Below are 27,462 nucleotides of genomic sequence, written 5' to 3'. Positions count from 1 at the left end.
TGGTCTTCGTGAAAACCATAGCACATCACATGCTCTACTTTCGTTTGTAGAAAAAGCGACACAAGCACTAGACAGGTTTTGTCATAATGATATGGTAGGTATCTTCCTGGACTTCTCCAAGGCCTTCGACACTATCAGTCATGAAATACTATACCCAGCAAGTTATGTCATTGTGGAATTCATGGGAAGGCCTTTGAGTGGTTCAGGAGCTATCTATCGAACAGAAAACAATTTGTGACTTTTAACAACATAAACTCTCAGATGTTAGATATAAATTGTGGTGTTCCACAAGGTAGTCTATTAGGCCCACTGCTCTTTATAATTTATATCAATGATATTCACAGATCTTCGACATTATTATCGTTTATGCTGTTTGCGGATGATTCTAATCATTTTTTTTTTCGCCCACCCTGATCCTCATACTCTTCTACGTACCCTGAATTCAGAATTGATAGAAGTTTCTCATTGGATTAAGGCTAATAGATTTTCCCTTAATATTGCTAAATCGAAGTTTATGATTTTCAGCAATTCAATAGAAATACTGCCTGGGGATATATTTATCGATACTATTCCTCTTGAGCAAGTCAATAGTATACAGTTTCTTGGTATTTGTGTTGACTATAAACTTACATGGAAAGATCATGTTAATGTTATCTGTAAAACAATTTCACGAAAATGTATAACTAATAGACTGAAATATTTTTTACCATCTTCCACATTAACTATGCTTTACTCCAGTTTTATTTGACCGTATTTGAATTATGGAATTTTAGTGTGGGGCAACACGCATCAATTCCTTTTGAAAAAAAAAATATTATTGCAAAAAAAAAAAGTCGTTGAGAGTAATCACTAACTTAAATTCTCATGCTCATACTGACAATTTGTTTTGTGATAATAAATCATTAAAGATAAATGATTTATATTCATTTCAGTTGGGTCAATTTATGTTTAAATATTATAATAACAATTTACCACAAATATTTGATAATATCTTACGTCGCAATGATGCGGTACACAATTATCCGACTCGACGTTCCAGTTAATATCATTTACCATTACTACGTACAATTCTCGCCCAAAATACATTCGTTTTCACTGGCTCGAGGTTCTGGAACAGCCTTGACAATACTCTAAAAGATGCTCTGACTTTTCCTTCTTTTATATCAAAACTGAAAAATTATTTTGTCATCATCACGAAAACAAACAAATAAATAGATTTTTTGCTATTTTCATAACAATGAATAAATAAATTAATGATAAATATTTTTTTTGAATTATTAAGAGTTTGTGCAAAATTTTTAATTCTTACTCATGCCTTGGTGTCCTTTCCAGATAACTGAACGTAGACAATGTCTTGTTTTGTTTCTCTCCCTTTCTTTGTCATGCCTATCTTTAGTTTTATTTCTGTCTGTTTCATCCCTGCTTTCGTTCTTGTCCTTGTCATAGTCCTTTTTTAATTTTCTGATTATTTCGCCTGACATCAGGATATCAAAATTTTTATTCGTGGAGTCCTCGACGGATCTTGAGATGCCCTCACCTTCTAGAGTAATTCACAAATTTGACAAGTTATGCTTTTCTTGTGAATTCCTCTTTTCCATGTAGAGTTACAAATTAAGATTGGATTGCTTTCTTGTTTATTTATCAAAATCAAAGTGTATATCATTAAATATTGTATTCATGTTTTGTTAAAACTTACGTGATTCAAAGTTCCTTTAAGTATTATGTACTCATGTAAGCGTTATGAATATTACTTTGTTTTACTTTATATGGAAAAAAAAATCATTTTGAATTGAATTGAATTGAATCATTGTACTGACCAATGGCCTGAGCTGGGTATTCCCCACGACTCACTGGGCTCATAACACCATCCAACGGGTATTTCCCAACGGGTGGTATTCCCCCATGACCCAGAGGTCATTTCTATTAAACTATGACCTCTTGCGTGCGTGCGCGCGCATGCGGCGAAACCATAGAGCTGTATAATAGAGCTCTATTTTTATGGGCGAAACGCAGCTAGCTCAGCACTGCGGCTGCGCAGCTAGCTAGCTCTGTAGAAACTGTATGTAGTATGCCTTGTTTACGCTTGCGCTTCAACGTAACCAACTACAAGTACGTGTGTGATATTTTGTCCCGTTCAACTTCCTGATTGTTCTGCGAGGGGTCTTCTTCGTCTTCTCCCTCCTAGCTCCTTGCGCAGGTGCACCATCCCACGGGTCACATCACCGTGTGTCATGACCTTGTCCGGAACTCTATGTCTAAGTGTAAGTGAAAAGAGCTATCACGGGTTTCGGTCTTTTTTAGCGGTGCGCTGGATTGTAATGTTAGATATGGAACGAGAATTAATAATACTATGATTACTAGCTGTGCAGGGCCGGTGAGACGCCCTCCCTGAGGAGCTGTGTAACTGCAGAGTCAGAGACTTCATCACTATCATCAGTCTGATCCTGAGCTCCCGGACGGGTGATCTCCTGCCGAACGCCCAGTTTTGCAAAATCTCCCGTTCTCAAGCTTGCAAGAGATTTAATTTCTCCCGCCCTGGCTCTCTGTCTCCCGTTGGAAAGGAAATCTTACTTATTGCCATCGTATGTTGAAAAATAAGCCTCAACATCAACATTTAGATAGCACGTACGAGAGAGCATCTAGACTAGAAATAGAACCCTAACACTTAGGGTGGTATTCTGTAGTGTAACAGTTAAAGATCCTAGGACGGACCCACAGTTAGGAGTAACGTTAGGACAGCTCTCACTCCTAAATACGCGATTGGTATTCTGTCGCATGCGCGTACGTAGAAGGAGAAATACGATAATGATGTCAGAGATCCTTCTTTCTCTCCCAGCGTAACAAACCGTTAGGGTAGGGGCGTAACTGATAGGTTAAAGGCGCATAGAAGTCTAGTCCCTGTAACGTTAGTGTAGAGGGCGCTGTTGATGATACTACCGATCACCGTTAGCATTGATATGAAGATTGCCGAAGTTGAGCTGTCGTCAAGAGTAAAAGCGCGTACTGTAAACGTTAACTGTTGGGTGTTGCCAATTAACGTTGCCTTCGTTGTCTTTTCTGCGCATTACGCAGTCTGAAGTGTAACAGTTAGTAGGCTATAACATTAGATAATGCCAGGGTGCGTGCATATGTGCTTCTTATCACAAAGTTTGCTAAAGCTGCCATCCCCCTCAGCCGAATCATGAGCCGAACGTACTGTGATCGGACCACTGACTACAGTGGATCGGACTTCTTCGGACTCGGAGAAATGGGTCACAGCGTATGCGCTAAAAAGAGGAGTTGATAGCGTAGGTCTCTATATAGGAAACTTGTGCCGTGCATTTGCGTACGCTTTTGACTATTAAAACCACCGGGACTATGTGCCTTTAATTATAGATGTAATGAGATCTTAAGATAGAAGTATTGTAAGCACATGTAGGATCAACTTTAGGAGCAAAATTAAGGATAGCCTCTAGGCAGTCTTCCATGGGCGCTTTATGCTGGGCGATTGCGTATGATGCTGACGACTTTACTGTCTCTTGTGTGTTAATTTGATTTGATTTGATTTGATTTGATTTGATTTGATTTGATTTTGATTTTATATCTGAATTCTTTTTCATACATTGAAATGAAATACAAAGTCTATTGAATGAACTAATTGAGCACAGTATAATTTGAATTTGACAGTTAAAACAAATAATGATTAATTCAAATATCCAACATTTTTTTTTTCCTGACACAGTGCAAAATGAAAAATCATTTTATGCATACATTTATGCAAACATAGGTTCCCGTATATCTGCTGTTCAAAGACAAATTAAGCAACTCTCGATGTACAGAAATTCAGGAGACCATCATCATTTATATAAGCAAACGCTTGACGAGGACAATGGCCTCAGAAATGATTGTCTCAACAATACGACATTGTAAGAATAGATATGTTCATGAACAAGAAATCTCTCACATGAATCGTATAACAGAGTTATCTGCTCCTCTCACACTGAGGATTCTAAAACTGCAGTCTTATAATGTTCGAAACAATTGTATTCTTTATCTGGTATGTGTTTCTTGTTCGCCATTTTCTTCTCTGTTGTCATGTTTGAACATACATGTTAATCTATCTTTTCATTTTTTTGAAGCACCATGAGCACCGAAAGGTGGACCTGCAAATGCACTATACAAGTTACCACTTTTATCATTGCTATTATTATCATTATTATCATCATTATTATTATATTATTAACATTATTATATTATTATTATGCACAACATCGGCCCGAACGTCATGTGGACGCAGTGCAAGAAGCCTACCTTCCCGCCGACGTTGCGTGACCCCCGAAGTCGTTGCTATATGTACATCTAGTAACCAAAGAAATAGAAACGTATGCAATGCGCTTCTATAAACTGCTTCCCATAGCCATGTAGGACACGTGAAGAATAAAGTAACGCAACGGTCCATATGGGCACATTATTGTTTAGACGTACTTAGTATGTGACACAACACGTCGGTGACCTATAGATCTACTGTCCATATGCATGCATTAACATTCTCTTTTTTTTGTGTGTGTAAAATGTGAACTTGCGTGTTTAGGATATCATGGAGCTGTAGTACAGTATTCATCGCATAATCGGGCATCTGATAATCGGGAACCTCGCTTAAATGACATACGCTTCCCAGAAACATTTCCAATGCATGTTATTTTCACTGGATAATCGGGTGGGGACCTCTGATAAACGGGACAATTTTTCTTCAAGCGATCTTTGTGTTGTACAAGCCGGGTTAATGATGACGCTGACAGTCTCCAGTTGACGTTGCATAGATTTTATTAGGGAAACAAAACAGCCCCTATAAAGGGTAAACAAACATAAATAATTGTCAAACTTTACAATTATTTATAACAGTGACTATTTCACAAATGAAATGATTTCAACCAGTCTCTCACTTTGCAATCAATATAAATTTCATATATCATTAACTCAATATTTTGATTTCATACAATAATTCACGTTTAACAGCAATTCCAGTTTGACTTAGTAAAGAAGTAGTAGTAGAAGAAGAAAAAGGAGAAGGAGAAGAAGAAGAATCATAATAATATTATATTGAAAGGGTTTTACTCACCAGTCTGTCGATATAATGATTACGTTAAACTCCGGGTTCCCGCAGCTATCGTGTATAATACGTAGTGCTTGTAACGAATTTATATACAAAATATGTACCGAGACGCTGTCACAAAAAGTACGTCCAAATGTCTCTGAAGTAGATATAAAAATGAATTGAATCTGCGTCTCTGTGTCTTTGTGTATTCTCATAAAAATAAAAGTTGCGTTGTGCCCATGCCAACGATGCCAACCGCACACAAGCTGCGTCATTGGCATGGTCACAACGCGCCCTAACGCACTGACGCAACAATAGCGCATTGTCCCGTTTACCACATTTGATTTTGTTGATATTTTACACAAAAAATCTACCAAAATACCGCAACAATATTTCAAAGATTCCCTATCAGTTGTCCTTTACATCAAACTAACAAAGCAAGCTTCGGACTGGTGTGTTTTGACCTCCGTCCATCCAGTACACGTACATATACATGCATAGCCACGGAAGCGCCGTGTATAAGTATCCATGCCATTGCGAAACACATGCTTTCGCGAACATTCTTCTCCCCTACATTATAAGCAAAGCCATGTGCAGGGAGAGCTAGAGGGTCGCACCGAGGGGTAGCGTGGTTGTGTATTCATGTACATGTACAGTATGTCAGTATGCATGCGTGTGTGTGTGTGTGTGTGTGTGTGTGTCTGTGCGCACTACATGTACATGTCGTATGCCGTTAGTGTATGGTGAGTGCTCATCGCGAAATCGGGCACCCCGCTTAAAGGGGCCGTGTTTGCTACTCCCAACCTGTCCCGATTATGCGATGAATACTGTAGTTCCATGCTTATATTTTTGTTTAAGTATCATTATTAATCTCCTTTTATAGCAGCCATCATTTTTTTTCTTTTATCATTGCCCTGCGTAAAATGTAAGTCTATACTACCATAAAGATAGGGGAGAGTGGGGTGAAGTGGGACAAAAATTGGGATTTGATGAATTTTCTCGAATACCTTTCTGATATTTAGAATGGGGCACACATGCCTCGGACCCAAAGACTTTTGATGCTATCCACATAATGGGTTGCTACGCCATATTCCTATAAGGCTCATTATTTGGGTTATTGTTTTTGTTTTGTTTTGTTTTTTGTTTTTCCTGGGAGAAGCAGAACATTGGTTGGGTTAAAGTGGGACAAACAGTAACTAGGCCTATAGGCAAGAAAATATTATTACAAGCATATCGATCGTAGAATGATGTGAGTGTGTGTGTGTTTGTATGCATCTGTGAGATTTAAAGGAAATATTTAAGAAAATCTTAGATATTTTATCATAACTTTGAATTAAGGGAGAAGTTTGACAGTGATATCCCAGTTTACTTATCCCAAACATCCCCAAAAGTTCAAAATTTGAGCAAATTTTTGCAAAATCTTTAAATGCAAATTATTGGAACTCGTAAGGCCTACATTTATTATGGTGTGCTAAGTGCCTGCTAAAGCCTTGATAATTAAGATTATATTTTTAAAATTAGACTAACAAGTAATACATCTATAACTCCTCGCACTGTATGTAGAGCTGCGTGAAGCGCATGTTTGAGCAATGTAGATCTTGGGCGCGCATTGTGTAAAATTAGCCAGATGATTGGCTTATAGATACTGCGTTGGGCGTGTCCTGTCTTTTCTCATTAATATTCATTATTCATAAATGACTGTCCTAGGATAGGCATATAGGACATGTTTACAGAATACAGAATACCGATTTTGCCTGTCCTAAGGGTATCCTATTTTCTGTCCTGGGCATGCTCCTGGGATCAAAATAAGGATCGCCCTTACAGAATACCACCCCAGTTTTTCTAAACCTAATTGCTTGAATTTCTGGTAGGTAGAGGAGTGAAGGTCAATATTTGAATGTGAAAGGGCCATGCAGATCCATATATTGTGACTCTGTAATGATGTCTTTGTTCAAATTATTAACGTGCATAATTTATAGTGATTTATTTCATTCTCTATCTTTCTGTTTCTTCCCGCAGAGCTGACAGCTGTTGTTTTACCAGGATGGATGACTGCTACGTTTAGCCAAGGGGCATGCGGTGGCCCCTGTCGTACCATCATACCACATGATAATGATCATGAAATGATCTAGTCTTTTTTCTGTGGTTGTCCAGTGATCAGTATACTTTCCCGACGCTAACAGTGACTAACATGGTATTAGAAAATTGAATGCTTCACATTTGAGTAAAATCAGTGGTTGAGCCATAAATTCAGTTCTTTAGCATCCTACTTGTAAAAAGTGATATCAAATTGCATAGAATCACTATCACCAATCGTTTTTGGACATGATATTCTTGGCTATAGTTTCGATAGCATCAAAAGAATTGTTCTAATAAACTATTAGTAAAAAAAGCAATCCCCGGCAGTAAAATAAGATCCTTTTCCCCCACTGTCCTAAGGTGAGAAGTAAGCTGATCACTGAACAGCCACAGTTATTAAGACGTAGAAGAGGTGGCCGTGACATATATCTGGCCAAGGTCACCAAGTTACTGCAAAGGTAAAATCAATTTTTATGTGTAATTGTTTAAATTTAGAATGATTCATATTTGTGTTTTCTGTGTTTTCTGATTTTACTATTTCATCAAAAATTAGTAAGGGAAAATCCAGGTCTTACAGAATGAATTGCATGAATAAAGAAGTGAAATTAAGAGGCAAAGCCAAAGTACTCATGAGACCAAGGACCAGCAGTTGCATCAGAAACTTGTTTGGAGAAAGATATTTCATTACTATTTTGTCTGGTATTGAGAAATGGTGTATCCTGTCATTGGAGAAACATAAAAGTGTAACTTGGGAATTTCCATGTGCAATTTCTAAAAATGAAAGTTGTAGGCATTATGCCAACCTTTACATGTTTTCTTTGGAAATCTTCATGCAATACATTATATATATTACATATGTAATTTGAAATTTTCAAAAGAAATTCACTATCCTCCATGCCTGTATGGCCATGTCATTGTTAGACTCATAGGTGAATCCAACATATCACTGCAATTAATTTATGAAATTGATTGATGAATTTGTCATTATAAATTGATGTTGCTTGGTAAGCCTGATTAGGGAAAATAGCTTGTTATGTGACAGATGACGCTGCTCTTTTGTAGTTTAATGTAACGGACATTCATTTATCTTTTTTATGGTTTATTCTTTTATGTACCTGGTATACATTTTCCCCCTTCGTAATTTGTCAATCTTTTCAACTGTAAATTTCAAGTAAGAATTTACTTTAAATCAACTTATGGGTATCATATTTATGCCATATAAGCAATGCTTCTATGTAGATGCCTCATATTTCACATGTAGATACATATCTGTATTTATTCTTTAATCTATTCGACAATTCATACTTTCAGTTTATTGTTATGTTTATGATTTACTTGTAAAATGTTGAATTTGGAACAATAAAAAAAAAAGAAGCAGGATGGACGCATGAAATTATTTATTCGAATATTTTCTCTGCAGGTAAAGCCAGCCTGCCTTGCACCATGTCAGGCCAAAGTATCCGCAGTACGAAGACATACATCTGGTATCTTAAGGATGTCCTAGGAACAGGTGCCACAAGTTCTGTCTACATGGGGAGACACAAGGTAGGATGAGCGTATCACTCTGCACACCACTTACAACTTCTCCCACTCTTCACTGCTATTCATTCTACTGTTTGAGTATTCACTGCTACAACTACTACTAGTGTAGTTAATAAGTGTACTACAACAACAACAACAAGAAAAACAACAAAAACAACAACTACAACTACTACTACTACTACTACATGTACTACTACTACTACAATGTACTTCTACTACTGCTACTAGCTGCCATTGCTACTACTTCTACTAGCACTACTACTACTAGCTATACTACTACTACTAACTACTACTACTACTACTACTACTTCTACATGTACGACTACTACTACTACAGTGTACTTCTACTACTGCTACTGCCATTGCTACTACTTCTACTAGTACTACTACTACTAGCTATACTACTACTACTACTACTACTACTACCCCTACTAGAGAGCTATTACTACTAATGTTACAAGTGGGACTGCCAAAACTGTTTCCATTTTTCTGCTACTACTTTACTCATGTTACGACCAAAATCACTCTGAGAATGATTGCACAAAAGAAACAATCAACTAATGTTCAGGCGGTTTATTAACAGTGATATTGCGGGTACAGACCCGTAATCGGTTTTCACATCAGTACGATAATGATCAATAAAAACAATTATAAATCGGTAATGAAATCACTTAAACGTATTACAGCCAAATCTTAAATCACAAGGTCCATGTAATCCTCTGGAAAGGTCCAAATACGATGTTCGATGCACAGATAAATGATCCTTGATGCACCGATGAATGATTCCTCCGACGTAAATCCAGAGGCAATGGTTGCAATAATCCACGTTATAGATCCAGGGTATAGGTCCACAGCGAAATGTGCATAATCCAACGTTATGACGACCACGTCCAGTCGATGCGTTGAATGAACACTTTATAATGTCCAGCTAGGAACCCAGCCCGTCACAGCTTTGCCGTAGCAATATCCATTGGCATTAAAATATGGAGTCTATCTCCAATGTAGGCAAATTACTTCTCTGCAGGCAAAATGTCTCCCAGGCCTTATCTCCACAAACATAACAGGTCAGCAGGTAACACAGGACTGACTATAACAAGTTGCTTCAGAGCCAGAAGTGACATAACTCTCAGAGCAGTGGTGTTTAATAGGTACTCTGCCTACTGCAGAATTTCTCCTGCTTTTATATCCATTCACCCCTTTCTGGTACATTCTGTAATTTTCTCCAACCTGGGGCTACACACTTGAATATTCTAGCAAGTCCAAGACTGTTCCAGGAATCCTGGATGTTAGATGTGCATGCCAAAAATAACTACCAATCACATTGGGCTACAGGGACAGTGCCTCACTCAGCCAAATATGTTAGCACTTCCTAGAACATTCTAGACTGGGTGAGAAATCATTCTAGATTGAGTGAGCTATAATGTATTTCCTGTCACGTGCATGTACTGTAGCTAAAGAAGAAAATGATTCATGCCAGTTAAAGTCTTAAAATGCCTTATGTGTACCATATGTCCCCACCCCCCAAAAAAAGGTTACAATAGGACTTTCTGCAATGATAACTTAAAAAATAGTGAATCAATTAAAATGTAATTTCAAGGTATGAAACTGTAACTTATTAACAAATTGAATGGGGTTTCCTGCAAGATGTAGGTAATAAGTTATAGTTTCATACCCAGGCTGAAATAGCATTCAGATTATCATTTTGAAAGTTATCAATGCGGAAATCCTATTGTTTTGTTGTTGTTGTTGTTGTTGTGTTGTTGTTGTTGTTGTTGTTGTTGTTGTTGTTGTTGTTGTTGTTGTTGTTGTTTTTTTTTTTTTTGGGGGGGGGGGGGACATACTGTACTTTAAAGTATGCTATGAGACATCCCTAGCTGATTCTGTGTTTCCCCCATTCTTTCCTACAACAGAAAACAGGGGATGTGGTAGCAGTCAAGATGTTCAATCACATGAGTTATATGAGACCCCATGATGTACAGAGGAGGGAGTTTGAAGTCCTCCTCAAACTGAACCACAAGAATATCATCCACCTGCATGGCATTGAGGATGATGTAAGTCTGAACATGATTTTGTTTTATTGTTGCAAGCCATCTGTGGAAGGTGAAGAAAATATATTCCTCACTGTCTTCTGCCATAAGAAAATAACTCTTACTGTAAATTGATACCGAGGCTATCATAAGTGCACTATTACCCTAGCACATGGTGACATTTTTACGTGTTGCTGCATTTTCGGTCCAGCAGTAATTCACAAAATTCACAGAAAATTAAGTGCTGTATATTCTGTATCTTTAATGGTGATGGTGAGTCAGATTGTTTTTTTGTTTTTTTCAATGAATTGGGACATCCTGACTATATAGCGAGTGGGTGAATTTGCAGTTTCACATTCGTGTCGGGATCAGAGTTAATATTTTCATGGGATTTTAAATTCGTAAATAGCACCTGACTTGCGAAATTTGCAAAAATAAAAACTTCATGAAATATTTGGCATATACAGTAAACCCTCACAGAAATAACATCTTAAATACAGTACTTTTTCACATATTTGTATGTATTCATGTAGTTGTGTGTATGTGCATGAATAGAGTTGTTTTCTTTCTTTGAAATTATCAACAAAGATGCAGTGCAGTCATTTTTACCAAACAACATAATGTTTCAGGAAGTTTACACATTAAAGACAACTTTATTATCATTAACCACGTACAAATGTTACACTGCCGATGTATATCATTTCTTATGGTCTTTGTGTGGGATCTGAGGATCCTATATGTACGATGGTTTTTTTTTTGTGTGGGCTTGAGTGTTTAAATGATTGAAACTGAAAGTAGTACTGTGATCTACATATGTTTTTATGGTTTGCTATATCTGAATGGTATAACTGTTGTAATTTGGTGCAGTGTAATTGAGATGGTTTCTATACTGTGTCCCCCCAAGTATCATCCTTAACCAATATAGATACAGGCCAGAAATAGGTCTGTCATAGTATGTGTAGTGCTCAACTAGTTTAAGTACCGGTACTTTAAATATATATTGTAAAGGACTTTGTACTGCCATTTATTCTGTACAAGACTCGTGGGTTAATATCATAGCACTGTGTGATTCACCATGTTATTCATGATGAGGGGGACTCTGGCTACTTATAATGAGGAAATCCAATGCATGATGTATTTACCATCCTAATAGGATCCAGGATGTGGCATACTACATGGTTTTGGGTAGAGTTTGTAATAAAATGCCTTTAATCCTTTAGTAGCTACTCGACCTTTGTATTGAAATGACAGTGTGACTTTAAAGCTAGCATAAATCTGTAGGCCTATGTAATGTGGCAGTGTAGCAAATATAGCATTTCATGCTAGTGCAGGGAATAATTTCCTTTTTTTCTGAAACTGAAAAGTAATTTTAGTCAGTAGACATATATTTTGAATGACATGCAACTCCATATAATAGAATTGCTGTGCAAGTGAAATTTTGTACAGCAGTAAACTCCCAAACTTGTTATGCAATACCAGGAAATATTATTCCCTGCTATGGACAGTGGTAGTGTCAGCCAGATTAACAAATTACTATTTGAAGCCAAAATGGGTAAAAGCTTGAGGATGGAAAACATGCATAATGGGAAGCAGCTGTTGAGCAGAAAAGTGATAAGGGAACCTATTTGCCACATATCACTGACATCTACCCATCCTGTTCAATCTGTTTTTGTTGGCCAGTGGTTCCTTTAAAAGTGTACTAACATTGTGAAGTGTTGTATGTAGAATGATTTGATTTGTAACAGAATGTTGGAGATACATTGTAAATTCTTATTCCACCCTACTGCATGTAACATTTTCTTATTTTTTTTAATTTAAAATCAATACATTACACTGAGGCATTTAAGTTTTCCTATTGAAGAGGAAAGTGTCATCACTTCATGCAATGTATGAAAACATAATTTAGTCATTTACAGATTTATCAGTAGGAGACTTTATTTCCTAACTGTGACCTGCTTGATAGGATCAGATAGGATGCACCAAAAGGATAGGATGCTCAAGAGGATGCACCAGAAAAACAAACAAACAAACAAACAAACAAGTCAAAACAAAACAAAATAAGATATTCAAGTGAAGTATCCAACCACTGATGAGTAGTACAGTATTCATCGCATAATCGGGCATCTGATAATCGGGAACCTCGTTTAAATGACATACGCTTCACAGAAACATTTCCAATGCATGTTATTTTCACTGGATAATCGGGCGGGGACCTCTGATAAACGGGACAATTTTTCTTAAAGCGATCTTTGATTTTGTTGATATTTTACACAAAAAAATCTACCGAAATACCACAACAATATTTCAAAGATTCCCTATCAGTTGTCGTTTACATCGAACTTACAAAGCAAGCTTCGGACTGGTGTGTTTTGACCTCCGTCCATCCAGTACACGTACATGCATAGCCACGAAAGCGCCGAAAGTATTCATGCCATTGCGAAACACATGCTTTCGCGAACATTCTTCTCCCCTACATATTATAAGCAAAGCCATGTGCAGGGAGAGCTGGAGGGTCGGGTCGCGCCGAGGGGTAGCGTGGTTGTGTATTCATGTACATGTACAGTACGTCAGTATGCATGTGTGTGTGTGTGTGTGTGTGTGTGTGTGTGCACTACATGTACATTGTACATGTCGTATGCCGTTAGTGTATGGTGAGTGCTCATCGCGAAATCGGGCACCTCGCTTAAAGGGGCCGTGTTTGCTGCTCCCAACCTGGCCCGATTATGCGATGAATACTGTAACTATATCAGCTATTATTTCTTTAAGGGTTGTGTTATTACAAATTGTGTGAATAATATGCCGTCAAAACTGGTTCATTAAAAATGCTCAAATTTCCAAGTTAAAAATAGAATGAAAGCAAGCTTTAAATTGTTGTTGGTACAAAGTATGAATGCATGTACAGGTTATTTAAGGAAAGGAGGAAGTACTCTTGTATTTTTTTTTTTAAATTGAAAAGGGAATTCCCCTCCATTTTAACCCTATTCTAACTGGGCTATTTGAGACCAAGTTTTTACTGAAGGGGGGGGGGGGGGTCAATTTGACCCCCCCCCCCCCCCCCGCCGATCATGCGATCGCCGCAAAATTTTGCCTGAACATAGAGCCGGATGTCAACTACAAGATTACATGGTCATACAATAGAAAAATATTGATTTCATATTTTTTAATAAATTAATTATGCAAATTAACGCATGAAATCATATTTTCACCTATAACTCCATCAAAAAGACTGAAGGATTATTACATTTTTGTGTCAGAGTTCCTCAAGACACATCAAACAAATTTCTTGTACAAAAATAGCGCAATCAAAATCATTTTCTTTTGTTTTTTATTGTTTTGTTAATTTCTTATGTATTTTGCTGTTTTTTCGATCTTTTGTTTTCTATTTTTTTTTTGGCCAAAATTTGTTGGAGGCACTTTTTCAAGCTTATCTACATTAGAATTGATTTATTTCAATGGTTAAAAGTTGAAATAATCTAATTTATATCAATTAAACAAAAAACACAGTTTGCATTGGATTTGCACACGAAATCATGAATTCGAGCGGTTTTCGGGTTGACATGCATATGCAAAACATTGCATAACTTCAGAACGGTGTACCCGGACGTCGCAAATTTGGTCTCAAAATATGCGGCAGACTTCAATGAAAAAAGTCATGAAACGACGCGGCAAAATCTTCGTGCGTTGCGGAATCGTGGTGCGAAACGGCGAGGGGGGGGGTCAATTTGACCCCCCCCTCCCCCCCCCCAGTTAGAATATTAAAGCCAGTTTCATATTTGGAGAATCCTTATTACAGGTTTTATTGTCTGTTTTTTTTTTGTTTGTTTTTTTGAGACAATTTAAATTGTACACGTACACATTGCAATTTGTATTTTGTGGCTCTTTTTTTTCCCCTTCAATGCCATTATATAGATCTGTAGATATACAACAACAGTTTCAGTGGTTTTTACTTCAGGATATTTGATGCTTTCAGTGTTTTTGCTTTTGTTTTTCTTATTCATAAACTTGTTATGAAATGGACTAATGATTTGGGTAGAACTTTGTTCTATAACTGACATAATGCATGACTGATTTTTTTTCCATGTATGTCTGCCTGTATGCTGCAGATCCATCAATACCATTCAACAGTAACCATTTTATGGATTGTCTTTGTAGTCTGTCTATTAACCCGTTGAGGATGAGTCCCGAGTACACTCTGGCATGTGTCTATGAGAAATACATGTTGTAGCAAAATCAGCCGTCCTCATCGGGTTAAAGCATGGTAGATGAGGTATAGATGTGCCGCACAATATCTGTCTCAGTTAAGGGTTTAAGGTCATTAATCTGTGGCTAGAAAGTCATCTTCCAGCCATAACTTCAGCTTTCAATGTCCAATAGTAATATGATGCTCTGTAGATAGAAATAAGATTGGAAATACAGTGATGCAATGATTAGTGCTAAACTAAGGGAATTTAAGGTCAATCCATGTGGTCAGTAGTTAAGATCATTGAACTTTATCTGAATGCAAATGAAGGCAATACTTGTGTGGAATATATAGTGATTGCACGAGAATTCGAAGGCGTCCTAGTCAACTCTGTGCTGCAGTTGAAGTGCTTCTTATTTTGTTGTGTACTCATATATTCAGACTAGCACTATGCAGAGCAATGCATGCTGCAAAAGGAAAGATCAAGATGATCCATTGATGCTCTGAACACAGTGTGGCAGAAACTTATAGAGTACCGTTAGCAAACTTAGATGTACAGCATAGAACAGGTAGTTTGATTTTTTTATTTCAAGTTTACAGGGGAACTTATTTTAAAGTGTTGTGAGTATTGCAGAAGATAGACAGCTAGTGGATATTAACCCCATTAAAGTCACTATGCTCTGTCTCTCTCTCTCCCTCTCTTTCACAACCAAATAGAGGAGATGGGGGATCTTCATGTACATATGTATGCACCATATATTTCACAGGGTTTTTATCTTCACCAATATAGTGAATGAGGTGCTATTTTTGAATTTAAGAATCTGCAAAAATGATAAGTTCTCTGATCCTTAAATGCATGAATGTGATGTGCATGCATACATGTTGAACAAGATGTGTTATGATACTGAACTCCACGATCATGAGTTTAACCACTCGCGAAATTGTCAGGAAATCCTGATGCGTGAAAAATTAGACTTGCTTAATATATGTGGCATATACAGTATTAAATCGTTTGCATACAAGCTATGATGTGAAGGAAGAACAGTAAATTCAACCATGCAGTAAATAATGGGAGCGTTAATTTGCCATGATTGTTTTAATTTATATTCTGTGCACCTCGTAACTGTTAGTATATCAATAAATCCTTCTTTTCTCTGCAGCAAATTTCTAAGCAGCCCGTTATCATTATGGAGCTGTGTACAGGAGGAAGTCTCTACTCTCACTTGGAGCTCCCTGATAATCAATTTGGCCTTGAAGAAAAATACTTTCTTGATGTCCTTCGCGATGTGTGTAAGTAAAATATCAGACTTCCTCTCCATAGCAGAGCTACCAAGTCTCACGCATTCTGCGTGAGACTCAAGCATTTAGGGCCTGTCTCACGATCTCACGCAGGGCACCCATTTTTCTCACGCATCGGGTGAATTCTGCAATTTGTGCTAAAAATAAGGAACATAGCTCAAAGGATTCAAGTGATAGTTGCAATTTGAAGGTATATTTTCCTTTTGTCTTTCATAATTAGTAAAAGATAGTCACTTAAGTATGCACCAGATCGCATCATTAAGAGCTCATAATTCAAAAAAGCTCCCTACCTTGGGAGGGGTGACACCCTCCTCATTCGCGCGCGCATGCGCGCGAGCGCCGAAACGCCGAGTCATGAAAATCTCACTCATAAAAGTTTTTTGAACTTGGCATCTTTGCCATAGGGAAATCTTAACAAACTGAATTATGACATACAGTTTGTCATAAAGGTTTTTGAAAGTTTTCGAGACAAAAACCATGAAATAATACTGCTCTTTCAAAAAAAAAAAAAAAAAAATGGACAAACTGTCATGTTATATGCACTAGTATATTTGAGCTTAGAAAGTTTGGTTTGTTTTATTTTTAAGACTAATACTGTTGAAATGAAGTACTAGCTACATTTTCTGTAAATAGAATGACTTAGCAGCATCCATCAAAGTTATTATTTTTTAACATTATTTATGGGGAAAAAGGTTATGCCGGATTTTAGAAAACTTTGTTCAGGTTGTTGCTGCAGTTTTGTTCTATTACTTTGTTTGTGACTTAACTTTGATATCGACACCATCACATTGCTATTGTTGATGTTCATAATGAGTTTGTTCACTCAAGTAAGATATGAACGGATATGAAGCTTACACACACACACACACACACATGCATGCACACATAAACTTGTTTTCACACTTCGTGCAAATGCACAAACTGGCCTTAATTTTTCATTCTTGAAACATCCATTCATGCACTCATTGTATCAGAGTCAATACCCATGTAGTCCTCATGAAGAATTTAAAGAGGCAGTGTGAAAGCATTTCACTTAAATGTCTATGAATTTCCATATCATACATCCTGAGAGACACTGCTACATCTATATGTGTTCTTGGATAAATCAGTTTTGGAATATCATGACTAAGGTTGAACTTTGTAATGTAGTTTTCCTAGCAAAGTTATTTCAACAAAGCTCTTGCTCCCTATCACACTGAAATAACCATTGCCTCATATAGAAAAGATACTTCAAGCTCAGTCACAGCTTTGGTGGCAACTCACGCACAAAAAAAAAAAAAAATTGGGCTTTACTTTTATTCAGTACAGTGTAATCACAGTTTTTGTATTTTGAGCAAAAATACTCCCCTCCCCCTGTTTTTGTCATTGACAACTCTTTCATTGCTTGATATTGGAAACCGCCCAGGATAGAAACAAAACAATTTTCATTCACTTGTGCATATTACAGATGTTCTGTGCTTGTGTGGTGTGTGTGTGTATCATCACCTCCTAACAGAAGTGACATGCAGTATGCCTTTATGGGAATGCTGCTAGAATGGTGATTGTGAATAATTACCTAATATATATATATATATATTTTTAATGATATACAATTTTCATAGACCCTCTATTTTCTTTTCTATATTCATGCTTGCATTTGTTACACTGTTTTTGCATATTCTTTAACCTTTCAAATAAACCCTGAAGTCTCACCATGGCTTATATTCCTCATAAAGCCTGATTACATATTGAAGAGTATATCTCTACCATATCCCCCCCCCCCCCAACCCTGAGTCTAAAGTTGACAAGTACTTGCACTTGTTAGTGTACACAAAGAGAAGGGGAAACATCAAATCAATAAATACACATAGTTTGCTGTCATGTTTGTAAATACAATATGACACTCTATATAGTCCTTTTTTGAAGAAATTTGGAAAAAAAAAACAACACCTCCAAATTTCATTAGTCAAATGAGCATGATATTTCAGTGACATGTTGCCACTCGGTTTTGTGCAGTGACTTTGTTGGCATGTGCGACTTGCCAATGCAAGAAGAAAAGTAGCTGATTTCCCCCAAAAGATCAGCTTTTACTGCAGAAATAATAGCTGATATTGGTATACCATGTTAGCTTGGTGGGCACAATACAAGCTTGTTTCTGAAGCGTTAATAAAGACATCAGAGGGCCTGTGAGTTATGTACTGGCGAGCCCATCTTGGTCCCTAGGGCTTTAAACTGCCAGGGAACGGCCCGGTGTCCATGGCAACCGCATCTCGTGGAGGAGGCTGTATCGGAAGTGATACTTCAGCAGGAGTGACAGCATCAGTGGCAGGATGAATTCGGCAAAGTTCCTCTTCATCCTTTGTGTTGATGGTCGATGGGATCCGGCATAAAAAAACTGGCTGCAGTGGAACACTGGAAAGAGGTGTGCAAATATAGATATGTGAAGCAAGAACCTTGAAAGTTATCATCATATCTCACAGAAAGAGACTGGAAACTCTTGCCATTGTCTTGAAGGAATGTTGACATTTGAACAAGGATTTCATTGTGAAATTGTGACTGTTCTTGATTCATCCAAAAATTGAATGGAGACAATACATCGGACATTGATCTATCAAACTCATTAATATACTTGAAAGCGCTGTTCTCCTTTATACCTTGTCTTGCCACGTGAGGTCAAGTGAGTATGCCAAAAGTCACGGTAAGGACGGTAAGGACTTTAAGGGCTTGTAGAGAGCATATTGCTGCATCATGCTGTGATGATCTATTTCATGTTTTGTCAGAGCTTTAGATTTTCTATTAAATTTCCTCCCAACAGTTGGACTATTCATAAGAATAACACCTTAGAGCTCTAAATACCTTTACATGATCAGTCATTAAGGTTGAGTAAAGGAATTTGATGGGATCAAATAAAGCATTTGGCTATTAAAGTTGATTCTTTCTCAGTCAAAAATATGTAGCAACTCAAAATGTTGAGGTTTGGATGGAGAATGGGAATCTGAAATCATAGCGGAAATAAGAACAAATGTTAACGCCTAATGACTAAAACAATCCTAACAAAATTCAAGCGATGCTATGTTTTTACCTTCTCCATGTAAGTGTATTAATCAGCACTAATACCATCTTTGGTTGATTCGCTTCTCATCTTTTTGACATTTCATACATCAGTTATTATGGTGTGGAAAAATATTATGTTCATTTGGCTCTGTCTGGAAAATAAAGTCATTCTGTATTCTCATGTGTTGAATTTTTTTTTTCTTGTATTTAAAGAGCTCTATTCATTCTTCACTTTCACAACTTATATCCCATACTTTGGTTCTTCACTTTAGGATCTGTGTATATATGACTTTTAATGGTTTTGTGGCTGATGGTAACATTTATAGATTTCACTGTTTAACTTCACTTCCACTTTTGTTGCTGTTAATGATAGTGAATGTACAGCTGTAGATCTATCTACTTTAATATGAAAAAGTATTCAAAGTTACTAAGCGGCTTTTCCATCTATTTTTGTATTTGTGTTTATAATGTAGCGGCTGGAATGAAACATCTAAGAGATAAGGGAATCATACATCGCGACATCAAGCCTGGGAATATTATGATGGTTCGAGGAGATGACGGAGTCACAACTTTCAAGCTGGCTGATTTCGGAGCGGCCCGTGAACTGGATGATGGCGAGGCTTTCATGTCTCTGTATGGCACCGAAGAATATTTGGTAAGTTTATCACTCTCTTTTATATGATGATGACAAAAGCCTTTATGTATGAATATTGTGTCGTTTTTGTGTAGATAAAATAAGAATGAGAAAAGCACTGGGAGAGCACAGACCTCCAGCAAGCAGCTCATTTCCACCCATAATTGCCTTATTTCCCGATATATAGAATCCTTTTGTTTGTGTATCAGTTTCCAGCTATGTGGCGCCTTTCCTGAGCAGAGCACACGTTTATAGCATGTTTGCTCAGTTCACTAACCCTGTCTGCAAAAAGATTAAAAATTCCTTCAAAAATCCATAAAAATTCCTTGATCACTACCAAAAGTTAATCATTTGTTCCTTGTGTCATTATCAACTTTTCCAGCAAGTTTAAATCAAATGCATTCACAACTTTTTGGGTTATTTTGAAAATAGACAGGCAAACCAACACCAATGAAAACCTAATCTCCTGCCTTGGCGGAGGGTAAAAAAAAAAAATCGCTTAAAAATCAAAAACTTATTAAAAGTGTAGGAGCTAATGAATGCTGTTTATGTAGTGCTAAGTTTGATCTGTCCAGTCTTCTTGACTCCAGGCCAGAGTTTCAATCCATTGGTGACCTTCAGTTTATACTGAGGCACCAAATTTTGACTGCTAACAGTGCTATGCAAGCTCAGAAAAAAAAGGGTGTGATTATAGATCAACATGTCGTCAGGTTTGTTACTCTGGTATGAAAGTCTGTGTTTTTTTTCCACAAATCAAACTCACACCTAGAGAAGATGATTGGCAATTTGTACTAGCTTTACCAGACATCCATTACTATTCCAAACTGCTTTTATGTCATAGTAGTAGCCATAAAAGAAATCATGGGCGTACTTGAGCAGGATTCAAACCTACGACCTCCTGATCTCCAGACAGGCTCCTGTCTGGAGATCAGGTTGTTATAATAATGAATGATTGTTTTGGATATAAACTCCAAATTTTATTGTCCAAGAATAGAAATTCTTTTTGCCCAATTGATCGTGGGCCCGGCAGCCACTGAGCAGCGCCAGATCGACGTTGCTCTAACCTTTTCAACTGTTGAACGGCAAACAAGGTAGCAGCAACTCCCATCTTTTAACGTCTTTTGGTATGACGTGCCGGGGTTTGAACCCACGACCTCCCGATTGTGAGGGCAGCCGCTCTACTCACTGAGCCAACACATCGGTTAAATTTAAAACTTCTCAGTTACCAAAGGGAATGGATTCGCAGATTAAATCCAAACAATCAAAGCTCTTGTGGTTTGCATGTAAAGGTACCATCTAGTTTTCACGCATTCACTTTGACACGCTTCATGGATGCACAAGAGAGAAAACCAATGTGAAACAAAGTATTATAGGAGTTGACCAAAACTAACTGCGAATTGTCAGTATTAATGGACAGGTAGAAAAGGGGTAATTCTGTCAGAATTAAAACATCATCGACCCAAAATCAGCCAAGTTGATCTTCAGCCCGCCGCACACTAAACTAATTCTCATGACTATACGACTGACAGACTTTGGATATGAAATAAACATGCATGTTTATTCTGAGGATATTGTGATTCATTTCGGATCCAAAGTCTTGTCAGTTGTATAGATGTGCGTCATATATTGTGCAGCGGGCTTAAAGGACAACTTTACCTTCACAGACATGTGGGTTGAGTGAATGCAGCAATATTAGTAGAACACATCAATGAGAGTTTGAGGAAAATCAGACAATCCGTTCAAATGTTATGATTTGAAGTGTCTGCTCAGTCACGGCTGGATGAGAAGACTGTTATAGCTTGTGATGTCACAAGTGTACAACGTTATAAAGAAAGTATAAATAAAATTCAACATATTTTCACTTTTTGGCATAACAAGAGAACACTCGACTTACATTTTGTATCTTTTTCAGAAGGCAGGGGAATAATATTACCCTTAGAAGGGCATTGTACCGGTTTTTTATTTTTTTTATTTGTTGTTCTTTTAATTCTAAAAGACCCAGCGGTGCAAACAGAATCAAAATTTCGTAACGATTTAGTCCGTGATTTCATGTTGAAAATGGAAAATTTCGGGCGAGAATTATGCTAATGAGCTGACGAGCCCGGATGTCGTGATGTCACAGGTGCCAAATATATCACTGATTACAAGCCCTCGCATACGCGTGCGTTAAATCGTGCCGAGTAGCAGACGACGCTTAGGCCCAATTTAGCTAGCAGGCGGCACTTGTGTACTGTCCTATCCATGCAGCTGTCTCAAATTTCGCTGAACCAAATTGCACCAAAATCACAGGATATACTTCTAAGCATATTTCAAAATGGTGTATTATATTTGAACGAAATCGGTAATCGAGAAGTATCAATATTGACGCCGACTTTCAAGTTGTCACTAAAAAAAACCTCACTCTTCGCGAGAGATCTTGGTAAACGCAACATGCACAATCTAGAACTGAAGTTAGCCGACTAGTACTATGCGAACGGGGAATTTACGCGGGAACTATACTAAAAAATGTCATGATTTTGGCGATTTGTGTGATTTACGAACTTTATTTTTCATTCAACTTAGCTCAAATAATTTATAAATTGATTTTTTGCATCCGATTACTTGAAAGATTTGTCTCAGGATATTAGATGGCTAACTTCAGTCTGTGCGTGCGCAGGCAAGTAGGGCTACTACGCCGCGATCACTCTTGTTTAGTCTTACAGAGCAGATTGTTTTTAGCGATGACAGGAAAGTCGACAACTTCACTTACGCTTCCCGACTTGCGATTTGGTTCCAATTAGCATGAGCAAGTGGACATGAGTCATAAAATATTTCTTGTGATTTTGGTGCAATTTGGTGAAGTGAATTTTGAGATATCTATATGGATACGGAAGTACTCTAGCACTATGCCTACACCAGCGCTTGGATCGCGAAGCGGCGGCACTGTTTGTATCTACGTGGTCAGGCCACTCTTCCGAGGTATGGGTCCTACTAAAACTAGATCTAAGTTAGCCCTTGGTGTTAATACGACCACCATGAGATTTATCTCGACTACAAAAACATTGAAAATCCATAAAGCAGATACCTTACCTGCAAAATTCAGCACAGAAACAACAGGGCCTGCAGCACAAGGGCCTAGATCTAGCGGCAACGCTAGACCTTGGAGTCTGGACTTTCGTCTGGACTTTCTTCAAGTTCTGGCAGCAGGGGTATGTATTGCATACTAAACATTTACGCTGTGCCTATTATTAGCGCTGTGCACGTACAGCTGTCGACGGGGCGGCGAGTAGAATCTTCTCGGTCCTTGACTGCTCACTAGTCCTAGGCCTAGTTCTAGTCTAGAGTCTATATGTACTGAGTGCCGTTTTCTTCTAACTAGGCGTAAACCGTGACTGCCATTGACTATTTTTTGGATTTAGATATTAAGAATCACTCAGTCCTCATCTTCGTTAGATAGTTTGAACTGTGATGTCGAACCATTATCGCTCATCATCAATGCATAGTTACTGCAACGTTACTTACACACAGTTTTCTATGGGCAGCACGTTCGGACAATGATGCCAATTTCATTTTTCATATCTGGAATATTCCCCACAAATTTTATCTAAATAAAAAGCTTTTGAAGAGATTCCTTTTAAACATTGATAAATATTGTTTAACATGTTTATTTCAGCTCCATATTGCAATTTTACTAAATAACAGTTTTTGCAGTACTTCCTGTGAGATTTCATCAGGAAATTGACATGTGTAGTTCCTTTTGCAAAAGTCGGAGGTTGACACCTGTGACGTATGCCAAATTGTGTGGATCGTTCCTTGGCTCGCTCGTTTTCATTTTTTTCAAAAAATCATTACAGGCTTATCCTGGGTTTTAGAATCCTCTCTTTCCAGTTGTAGGCATCAAAAAATGTAGATTAGAATTATCAGACAAGTAGAAAATGTCAGTACAGGTTTCTTTTAACTATGTCAGCAACAAGTCGAAGAAATGTGCACTTTATTCAAAAAGTAAAGGTTTTGTGAAATTCTCTTTTTATTTTCCTTATATAGTGTAGTAGTCTTCGCATCCAGCAGTGATTGCGTGGATACTTTAAAAATTCATAGCTTTTTAACGGATTGTTGGATTTTCCCCAAACTTTCATGTGTTCTACTAATATTGCTGCATTCACTCAACCCACATGTATATGAAGGTGGATTTGTCCTATTATAAAATGCATTCAGGACTACTGGAAAACTCAGCCATGCAACATTTAAGTGCTTATGATGCTGGGTCATGCAAGTATTGACGTGCATAATACATGTGTATCAGTGTACATTGACCTCCAGGGCGACTGTCACATGCTCTGAATACAATAGAATTTTAAGTGGTTGTGTGAGTTTTGTTTTTTTTCTGTTTGACAAGGTAGCTGGTCTTGTTCCAGTTTATTTGTCCATTGTTCAAGAGGTGACCTCCTGAACAATGAAGGGTATTGTTACTCCGTGTTGCAATCATTAGGGAGGGAAAAGTTACATGATATATACTTAGTATTCAAAGAGGTTGTCATGACCACTGTCACCCTGTGTATAAGTGATTCTTATGGCTTCACAGTCTTTATTTTTAGTCTACAAGAGGTTTCACTGTGAAGTAAATGAAAATTCTATGAATTGCTAGAGTTGTCGAATGAGCAAGTACAATATAAGAGCCTTACGTGCATGGTCTTTTATCCTTCTTGGAATGGGAGTCAATGCATCTACTGTATATAATGCCTATGCATCCACAAGTTTTATTTGTATGTGTGTGTGTGTGTGTGTGTGTGTGTGTGTGTTTGTCTGTATGTATGTGAGTGACTTAACAATGCCTCAGAAGTGAACCTTTTGCACCAATTAGCAAACATTCTAGTGGAATGAAAGACGACCTCCGTATTATGTTTGAATGACCTTTAAGAGTACCTGTGGCAGATTTATCTTGTGTTTGCATTGGAAGTGCATCCGTTCAGTATGGGCAGGGAGGTGGAAAGAGATCTTTCAACCTTCCTGTTATGGGAACCTAGTATACTGGGTTCTCGTAGCATCAACCGATTTGGGAACCTGGTATACCAGGTTCCTAAAATGTAGACAGTAATGCCTGAATTCATATTAATTTATGTTATGTTGCCCAGAAAAATGGCTTCAGTGGAAAGATTAGAGTTTCTCTATCAATATCTGCTTTCTTCCTGCATGAAAACTGTGCGTATCACAGTAGTATTTGCCTTTTCTCCAATGAAGTGTGCGCTTCTTTTGCTGTAAAACTTATATAAAGATGTACATAACAATCACGGCTGAGCTCATAGATATTTGATTTCGCTGACCCCATTCAGGTGCGTCTTTTGTGTATTACAAAAGAGTTTGTGAGCCCATTAGTGCTTGCTCTATTCATACCTTGTGCCCGATCGATATTTTGATTGTTCTATGTCATATGACCTTGGAAAGGGGTTACACGTATCGCTTGACTGCTTTCACACAGGTGGATTACCAACTTGTCCGTTCCCAGTCAACATGCAAAAAGAATCTCATTTGGGGGCATTGAAGGTGCTCAGAAAATTGTTCAGAATTGTACAGACGCTACAATGTATGAAACTCACAGGATACAAAGATAGCACGTACATATGATTGTGTGTACATGGAAAATTGTCTGGCAAATATTCTCTTTTGTTTCAACATCATGCAAAGACCTTTATTTATTCATTAATTTTTTTTTTTTTGTTCCTGCCTAAGTGGGACTTTTTTTTTCAATCTCATCCAACCTTATTAAAAAGATTAAGTGTCTCCCTTTGTAAGCAGAGAGCTGTATCTCATGACACAGACTCAACAGGCCTTAGCTTGCCAGCTTTATATATCTTTCGCAACAAGATTGTATCATGGATATATTTATCAACACTGGATGTGCAATGCAGGATGAATGGTGCAAGGTTATACAGAGTGCATGCAAGGGGAGATGAGTGATTAACCATTATTCAGCAGTCTCGTGTATGTTTGTATTACATTGGTATTGCACAATGCACCTCTTTATTTATCTTTTTTTTTTTTTTCAAGAGACAGGCACATATGGTATTTGTACAGAAGAACAGGTGTATGTGTGTCATCAGAAATGTATGATTTATGTATTGATTCCATGTCAGTTGCTTGCTATATTTCTCTGTGGATGCGATGAGGTTATGAAAAATTCAGTGAAAGCACTGGTGAAATTAAAAAAAAAAGGATTGAACATTGTCATATTGCATATATACATGTTACATCTCTCAGGGAAAGATGTGAAGATTGAGCAACATCCTTTGTTTACTAACCTCATCCTGCTCTGAAAAGTTGTGGATGTTAATCAACCTCCACCATATAAACTGTACATTTCAGTGTGTGTTCATGGCATAGTTACACTAGGCTAGTGGTTTTAATAGTTGTCTCAAAAGTCTTGTCAACCAATTGCCCCCATAGAATTCATTTAAATTTTTGTGGTAACATTATTTTGCTTTCTATAGAATTCTGATATGGTTTAATAGATGAGATTTGATTTGATGCTTCTTTATCTGTTTTCAAGCTGACTTGACTCTGATACTTTCTCCACTTTCTTTTGATGCAATATTATGTTCTTGTGCTGAAAGGCAAAGCGTCATGTTATTGATTTTTAAACATGAAATAAGTTATGACTTTCTTTCACACCAGTACAAATAATTATCAAGGACATGATATTGGTGTCAGTGGAAAAAAAAGAAAATACTTAAAAAACACAAGAACAGCAACACACGACACCTTCGAACCCCGAAATCACATGACTGCCTTGATTTCTCATTGAACAAATCAGAGGGAGTGCAAGTGTGTTTGTAAGATCAAAGTATCTCAGATATTGTCTACACTTCAAGTATATGCTGATAAAATGCCATGTGGTATGTTGCAACATTTCAAATTGTAAGTTGTGAAATGGTGTGGGAAATTCTAGACCTGCCTTTCATGAAAGGAGAGAAGTTGTGGTGTGTAATTTAGCCTTCTTGTGCAAGATACCACATCGTCTCACATGACGACATGTCAGTGCAATCAGTTGCTCTACAAAGATGATGCAAGTCACCTTTGAGTCAGAGGGGTCTGTACCCATTGGAAAGGGCATACCAGTTCAAAAAACTGAATATCAACATCAGATTAGAACAGAAATGTTCTGAAAATATTGATTGTACCAGGCATTGCAATGAGATGATGATGATCAGATTATAAATGCAATGCAGATAGTACCATGGTAGTGTCATAGTATTAATTACAATAATAATGATGGTTTTGAATGCTAATTAGAGTCATCATCATATGTGACCCTGCACCTCAAAACAAACAAAAAGTCGCCAGACATGAATTTTTAGTTAAGACCATATTCTAAAAGAGCAGACTTTAAGCTTTAAAATGATGTATAACTCAAATCAAATGGACTCTCCTAACCTATCTAAATATTGGAAAGAAAGCACAAACTCAGGAAAAGTGTGAACTGAGAAAAGAGGCTCTGAAGTACAGTGTCTATTCAAGCGCTTAATCTTTACCAAACCGTGCTGGCTGTGCGATGAATGGGGAAAAAAACAGGAAGTGAACCACCAGAGAAACGACAATGAAGGGATTATCAGATTAAACT

The 27,462-nt window shown here is 37.5% G+C and overlaps 1 protein-coding gene across 1 annotated transcript in view; it reads left to right on the top strand.

Moving 5' to 3' along the window:
- The first annotated feature begins 7,518 nt into the window (after window positions 1–7,518).
- LOC140246193 (serine/threonine-protein kinase TBK1-like) overlaps window positions 7,519–27,462 on the top strand; it is a 44,318-nt gene continuing 24,374 nt past the window's right edge. The window contains exons 1-5 of the mRNA XM_072325639.1: window positions 7,519–7,611; window positions 8,574–8,698; window positions 10,606–10,746; window positions 16,063–16,192; window positions 19,708–19,889. Coding sequence (XP_072181740.1) covers window positions 8,597–8,698; window positions 10,606–10,746; window positions 16,063–16,192; window positions 19,708–19,889 — 555 coding nt within the window. The 5' untranslated portion in view covers window positions 7,519–7,611; window positions 8,574–8,596. The remainder of the gene's footprint in view (window positions 7,612–8,573; window positions 8,699–10,605; window positions 10,747–16,062; window positions 16,193–19,707; window positions 19,890–27,462) is intronic.

The sequence above is a fragment of the Diadema setosum genome, chromosome 2 (genome assembly GCF_964275005.1).
Source record: "Diadema setosum chromosome 2, eeDiaSeto1, whole genome shotgun sequence".
Lineage (NCBI taxonomy): Eukaryota > Metazoa > Echinodermata > Echinoidea > Diadematoida > Diadematidae > Diadema > Diadema setosum.
This window is presented reverse-complemented; position numbering and strand designations above follow the sequence as displayed.